This window comes from Xenopus tropicalis, chromosome 1 (genome assembly GCF_000004195.4).
Source record: "Xenopus tropicalis strain Nigerian chromosome 1, UCB_Xtro_10.0, whole genome shotgun sequence".
NCBI classification, from domain to species: Eukaryota; Metazoa; Chordata; class Amphibia; order Anura; family Pipidae; genus Xenopus; species Xenopus tropicalis.
In genome coordinates, this window is record NC_030677.2 from 152,072,601 (window position 1) to 152,080,168 (window position 7,568).

The 7,568-nt window shown below is 36.5% G+C and overlaps 1 protein-coding gene across 2 annotated transcripts; it reads left to right on the forward strand.

Moving 5' to 3' along the window:
* The first annotated feature begins 393 nt into the window (after positions 1-393).
* Positions 394-6,970, forward strand: drg1 (developmentally regulated GTP binding protein 1). 2 transcript variants are annotated; one of them, NM_001016294.3, is given in 9 exon segments: positions 394-500; positions 704-827; positions 1,999-2,174; positions 2,973-3,042; positions 3,125-3,294; positions 5,351-5,481; positions 5,614-5,781; positions 5,879-6,001; positions 6,718-6,936. In NM_001016294.3, coding segments are annotated over 9 exon segments (1,104 nt in total). In that variant the 5' UTR covers positions 394-458; the 3' UTR covers positions 6,818-6,936.
* Positions 6,971-7,568: the final 598 nt, after the last annotated feature.

The following is a 7,568-nucleotide window of genomic DNA, read 5'->3' on the forward strand; positions in this document are numbered from 1 at the left end:
CTCCCGAGCCATAGGTTCCCTACCCCTGCATTAAGGTATAGGACTCCACACTGGCATGAAAAAAATAAAATATTCTATTTCAGTATATGTTTATGAAAAATAGCTCATTCCCAAGGTTTAGGGGGGGGTCCCTAAAATCAATTTACTGTGAGGTCCAGCAACTACTAGTTACACCACTTTTATAAAAATACTCATTTATACATTTCTATATTTTATATAATGTTTTTGCAACTTTCAGATTGGACGCACAAAACGTCCAGTAAGACAGCTTTTACCATAGAGTAGGAAAATCTGCGTCACGAAGGGCTATCCTCAGCTAAAAGGAAGAGGCCGAACGTACGTGTGTGACGTCATTCCTGCCGGTTGTTGTGTCTGCGCATGAGCAGTGGTGTCCCTGCGAGGTCCTGTCTTTTCTGTTACTGATTCGTGCTGGAAAAGCCACCTAGTCAAGAGGCACAATGAGCGGGACGCTGGCTAAGATCGCCGAGATAGAGTCCGAGGTGACTGAGACACTTGGAGGGTTAGCGCATATCGACTTGTTGGGGACATAGTTGAGAGCACGTGTGTAAGGATAATCACTGGGATGAATGGTTATGGCTGAAGCAGCTGTGTGGGACAGTCATGGTTTATGATAACATAAAGGCAATAATGACAATAACCTGTGCCAGGTATGACAGTGACACGCCTGCTTTCTGTCCTGCAGATGGCCCGGACACAGAAAAATAAAGCCACAGCTCATCACCTGGGTTTGCTGAAAGCTCGTCTTGCCAAACTAAGACGTGAGCTGATTACCCCAAAAGGAGGCGGCGGAGGAGGACCTGGAGAAGGTATATCAACTACTATCTGGTTGCCAGGGCCTAATTACCCTGGCAACCATGCTGTGTTTCGCAAATCGGGATTTAAGAAGAACAGAAAAGAAAGATAATCGAACATAAGAATCTCTTGGTTGAATCTGTTTTTTGATTGCCATGGCCAGTAACAATAACCAGAAAGTATTTTTTTGCAGGCTGAATCTGGCTAGATTAGAAATAATAAGTAAAACAAAAACATTTGTGTGTGTGTATATATATATATATATTTTATAATAAATTCCATTTGAATTCTTTTTGGAATAAGCCCCTTAATAAAATACCAAAAGGTAATTAAAGGCAAACTTCCACTTTTACTAAAATTTTAACACTGGGTAGTCACTGTTTCCATGTACATTATTAATAATTTTTTTATCTTTTTGGCTTATTGAAATAAACAAGATGCATAAATATGGAACCTGGTTTCCTTCCTCAGTGCCACGTTTATCACTATGATTAGCATTTCTGAATCCAGCACCTACCTTATTATGTTTTGGTGTAGGGCGTCAGTCATGAGAACCTAAGACATAGATCATTAAACATGTTTGTATAACCCCTGTAACAACCACCTTGATACCCAGTAGCCTCCTGATTTTGAGAAGCATGTTACTTCATCTGCACATTGGCAATGTTGGGGAGATGGCAATGTTGGGGAGATGTACATGAATGAGTACAACTTCTGTGTTTTTTAAGTAAAAAAAAAAAAAAAAAAGACTTTTTTCAAAGTTACATTTAAACATCTTAAAAGGCCTTTGGATATGGCAAAAAATCCTATTGGTTTGGGTTATTTGTAAATGTTGTCATTTACTAGACTTAAGCATGGTGCTTCAAATTACTGAAAAATCCTAACCTGTATAAGCTCAACTGTGGTACCTACTGTTGAATATACCTTTGCTAATCAAGCCTATGTTCTCCCTCACAGAGCTCACAGATAAATTGTCTGCTTTAATGGTTCTATTTTCAAGTAGTGGTACAATATCTGTGGGACTGTGATTGGCTTTAGTTCTTACTATTACAACTATATATTTTTTTTGCTCTCACATGTAATATAAGCTGTTAGAATGGCCAAGAGCACAAAGGATGATGATTTTTTCTGATATTTTTGATATGTGCTGACAGTTTACATGTATGATTTGTGTCTCTTACTTAGGTTTTGATGTTGCTAAGACAGGAGATGCTCGAATTGGGTTTGTTGGGTTCCCATCTGTTGGGAAATCTACACTACTCAGTAACTTGGCTGGAGTTTATTCTGAAGTGGCAGCCTATGAATTTACCACCTTAACAACAGTTCCTGGTGTTGTGCGATATAAAGGAGCAAAAATTCAGGTGTTTGTTTTACTTATATAAAATAATTAAAATAGCAGCTTATTTATCAGAGGTTAAGTTGAAATACAAAATCTTAAAAAAAAAAAAAAATAAAGGCTACTCCATTATCCAGAAACCTTGTTATACAGAAACTGCTGAATTATGGGAAGGCCATCTCTTTTAGACTTCATTATAAGCAAATAATTTAACATCCTCTGTAATAATAAAACTGTACCTTGTTCTTGATGCAAACTAAGCTGTATGAATCCATATTGGTGGTAAAAATGTTTAATTATATTAGTAGACTTAAATACAGAAATATCCCTTTTCCAGAAAATCCCAAGCATTCTAAATAATAGATTTCTATTGTCTCCTTTATTCTCTTTCAAAAAGTGCAGGCTGAAACCTGTCAAAATCCAGTCAAAACATTAGTGTGTATTTCAACTGAACTTTTTCTGCACTGAAGTATTCTCAACAGTTTCTTGATTTTTTTTTGAATTTTTTTTACTAAAATCAACAGAAACCTGTGTAAATATTGTGCAGTATGTTTTCAAGCATTTTCACTATGGTGAAACTTGAGTGTAATTTAGAAAATGTAACCAGCAAATGATAAATGTGAGCCTAGAAATGCTCTGTAGCATTTTTCAAGAGTGTTGTTTGCCAAGAAATCTCAAATTTGCTTTAAATGTTGCCCTTTAGACTCCAAAGCTACAGGAGACATTTGAGATAGTATATGACATTTTCATTTGTGAGATGGATATGCTCTGAATGCGGAGACATTAAGCTCAATGACCAAAGATGGTATATTTTTGTTTTTAGTTGCTAGATCTTCCAGGCATCATAGAAGGGGCAAAGGATGGAAAGGGCCGTGGTCGCCAGGTGATTGCAGGTAAGATCTTTAATTTTTGAGGATTGAGTCTCCTAGGACGATGGACACATTTTTACTGCTGATGTATTTTTGTTTTGTTTAGTGGCACGAACATGTAACTTGATCCTTATTGTTTTGGATGTACTGAAACCACTCGGACACAAGAAGATCATAGAGAATGAACTGGAGGGATTTGGAATCAGATTGAACAAGCAGCCTCCAAACATTGGATTTAAGAAGAAAGACAAGGGTGGCATAAACCTCACAGCAACAGTAAGCAAAGGACTTGGGTATAAAAGGGGAAATAACCAAGAGGCTCAGAAAGAAGAGAAACAAAATCAGATGTTTTTAAAGGGCATGTATGGTTTTCAATGCTAAAAATGCTAGCAACTGCTAGTAAACTGTGCAACTGCTAGTTAGAATATCCCATGATTAACTCAGGCTCATGTTATACTAGGCATGATTTAGTGGCATATATGCAGAGAGTTAGCCTCATGTTTTTGCAGCCCTGGAAAGCCTCTCAACAGCTAACTGTTCTAAAAACACCCAGTTTACTCCAGCAGAAAAGTTGTTTGTTCTTTAAGATCCTGTAGTGAAATTGTAATGAAAAAAATGAATGAATCAAGACCTTGTAAAAAGTGGCACAATCACTTATTTTTCAGTTATTCGTGTTTTAACCAAACTTATAACATATTTAAGGGGGCATAAATGGAAAACGTTGTCAAAGTTGTCCTCTTAATACTTTTGGCATTTAATTTTCTTGCGTGTTTTAAAGATAATTGTATCCTTACACCACTAAAAAGATTGCTTTGGCACAGCAGCTTTCTGTAAGGGCTGCTGAGTGAGTTACCTGGGGGTTATTTAAATATGCTAGTAGCAGACACAGTGAGATGACCCTCTCCGTATCACTCACTGCCTCCATCCGGAGGGATGTTACTCTCCTCATGCTCTGCCCAGCTTTCTAAGTCCCTTTTTTACTTCCAAGGTAAAGCAAGTCCAGGTAAAGCACATTTTCCTTTTGAAAGTGAATTTACAGCAGGACAGTGTTTACAGACAGCTAGGATACTGGCTAGGCAATTCCATGCTGCATTAAATAAGCAAATCCCAACTTTCAATTAAAAATAATGTGCATTTTTACATATATGATATATGTAAGGGACTTCTATCCATCCTTTTTTTCCTTTTGTATTTGACTGTATTAATCTGTTATGAGATTATTTTATTTTTTTTATTTTTTCTCCCCTGGTTTAGAGGTGTTAAATTACATATAGCCTTTCCCAAAATGCATCCGTTTCTTAAACTGACTGGCATGAGAGCTTTCCTTTTTCATTTCCATTGTGTTGTAATCCCCACAATATGTCAGCAATGGGAATGATTGGTCTAGTCCAATTCTAACTAACATGGCACTGCCAAGTACTTTCCTGGGACCTAATGCCCCTTTGCTCCCTAGGAGCTGAAAATCAACACTTACCAGGCGACAACAGCAGTAATAGAAGTAATTAATTGCAAACTGTACTGCTCTAAAGTGTAACGATGTACTGTTACTACAGAATGACAATGTGGGCTGTGTTGTACAAGCACAATCTTTAGTTTGATTACACACCCTCCCATTTAGACATAATTTCTAAGATTCACATTATTCACTATAGCCATATCTGTACATTGTAAAAAATGTTTTATGGTTTCATTAAGAAATTACTATTCATTAGGGCAAAGACATAAACTGAAATCCGTTTCAGATTGCCTTGTTTTTGCAAGAAATTGTGGGGGGTGAAGACTACCTAGTTTATTAAATTCCTCTGATAATCCCATTGTATAATGAGTTCCTTTTTTAACCTGAAATAGCACATTGGTCTTTAAAAGCAGATTTTAATGCAAAAATATATACTTTAGCAAATGTGGCTTATCCAACCGTTGGTATGATAACCAAGTATTGGATCATACAGCAGGCCTATAGAGATGATACGGCCATTGTCTGTTGGGATTTTGTAACCTAGACAGTAACATGGAGGAAATACAAGTAAAAACAAAACGGTGCTCTGTGTAAAATATGATTATTTTTTTTATTATTATTATTAAAAGAATACATGATCTGTGTAAAATAAGATTTCTTTTTTCAAATTAAGAATAGGCAGAAAATATTTTCAACAAACACAAGTATAATTAGAGCTTATACTTCTTTGAGTTAGTTATATAACAGGGTTGAGCGTTATGGCCACTTATGTTACCTAATGATTACAGCTGGCACTATACTCCGTTTCTCTGTGTTTGTAAATGATACATAACAATACCCAATATTAAAACTAAGGTCTTATTTTTATTTCCATAGTGTGCCCAGAGTGAGCTCGATAATGATACAGTAAAGAGCATCTTGGCTGAGTATAAGATCCACAATGCAGATATCACACTGCGCAGTGATGCCACTGCTGATGACCTGATAGACGTAGTAGAAGGTAATAGGTGAGTATGTGAATATAAAGCAACTCTGTAAGTGCACTGAATTTGTTGTTCAAGTTTACTGCCAGAGGAGGTGTTAATGAACTGTCAAGCTTTGGTCATACCTAATGTAGACTACTATTCATTTACTTGTAGGGTTTATATTCCTTGCATCTATGTGCTGAATAAGATTGACCAGATTTCAGTTGAAGAACTGGATATCATCTACAAAGTCCCACACTGTGTGCCTATCTCTGCCCATCACCGCTGGAATTTTGATGACCTTCTTGAGAAGATCTGGGATTACCTCCAACTGGTGCGAATGTAAGTCTGTTTGCAAGAAGCCATTAATGTAGATTAATCCAGTTAATGATTTCACGCTCTTAAACGTGATTGAGATGACCTTTTGTTCCTGTTACAGTTACACCAAACCTAAGGGTCAGTTGCCTGATTATACTTCACCTGTAGTGTTGCCGTTTTCTCGTACTGCAGCAGAAGACTTTTGCACAAAGATCCATAAGAACCTTATCAAAGAGTTCAAATAGTAAGTTGTCTTCTAGTAGTTCATGGCAGCCATCTGTTTCACCACATATTCTGCACATTCATCCATGATATTTGGGACTGAATATTTAAGTAACTCAGGTAGGAAGGTGCAAGTAAACCAGGGAGGTGTGCCAGTAATTTGGAGCCTTTTGCTTGGTATATTTGTGAAGGATTTAAGATGCTACATTTTTGGGGGGGGGAGTGGGGAAGCAGCAGACATTTTATATAATTTTTCTTCTGTTATAGACTGAAATATCTGTTTACACCCCCCACAATTACACTTGTTATAAGCTGTCACTGTACAACATGCCTTTAACACAAAACCGCTTTAAGTAGTACAGGTATGGGATCCCTTATCCGGAAACCCATTATCCAGAAAGCTCCAAATTACGGAAAGCCTGTCTCCAATAGACTCCATTTTAATCAAATAATTTAAAACTGATTTCCCTTTTCTCTGTAGAAATAAAACAGTACATTGTAATTGATCCCAACTAAGATATAAATAATCCTTATTGGGTTTAATTAATGTTTTATTGATTTTTTTTTAGTAGACTTTAAGGTGTGTGATCCAAGTTACAGAAAGACCCCTTATCCGGAATACCCTTGGTCCCGAGCATTCTGGATAAGGGGTCCTATACCTAGTAGTAGTAAAATATTTCTTTTATACAGAGGTGCATAATAAAGTTCATGAATCCAATATGTTTTTCTCCCTTGCAGTGCCTTGGTTTGGGGATCATCTGTGAAACACAACCCTCAAAAGGTTGGGAAAGACCATGTGTTGGAAGATGAGGATGTCATTCAAATTGTTAAGAAATAATTCACATATTAACCTGCAATTAGGCATGTCAGTTCAGTATTTCAAGCTGTTTATTAAACTGTGCCTATTTCTCAGGCAGCATGCCAATAAAGCAGTACATTTCATTTTCAGCAGATTAATTTATCTGTTTTTCATTAAAATTGCAGGACTGCCCCATTGTGTCTCCACAAGTAATTATAATGACTCTTGCAAAACATACGCAAGGATTTCCCCATCCTCACTTGACTAACCGGCTCCAAAAGATAAATTGCAGTAATGATGGTCCAGGCATTTTTTGACTATAAACAGTTTTTGCTGTTTTTGCCAAGAAGATGAGTTTGCACTATATAAACAGTTATTTAGTTAGATTTTGTTTGTGCCTGAATCAGTTATTTGGGTTAGCTCTAATACATCTGCTAGGAAATGGAGCCTCTCCCCCCCCCCAAAAAACAAATAAAAATATATATATATATTTTTTATATAATATATATATATTTCTCCAAAAGATATGTGCACTCCAGCGTAGATCAATTAGCTTTATTAATAACTTACATCATAGCTCAAACATCTGGATGTTTGAGCTATGATGTAAGTTATTAATAAAGCTGATTGATCTACGCTGGAGTGCACATATCTTTTGGAGAAATATACAAGGTACAACCCTATGTAGCACCTGCCCATTTTGCCTAAAGGATTAATTAAAGGGAGTGCGGACCTATTGGTGTATTCATTACACTATATTCATTATAGCAAAAATGAAAATTTAGTATAA

Excerpts from the sequence above, each read along its gene's own strand:
- drg1 (XM_031899806.1), top strand. The coding sequence starts at position 704 with ATGGCCCGGACACAGAAAAATAAAGCCACAGCTCATCACCTGGGTTTG. Across the intron at positions 2,175-2,972 it reads ATAAAGGAGCAAAAATTCAG|TTGCTAGATCTTCCAGGCAT; the intron begins GTGTTTGTTTTA and ends TTTTGTTTTTAG. Across the intron at positions 5,482-5,613 it reads GACGTAGTAGAAGGTAATAG|GGTTTATATTCCTTGCATCT; the intron begins GTGAGTATGTGA and ends ATTTACTTGTAG.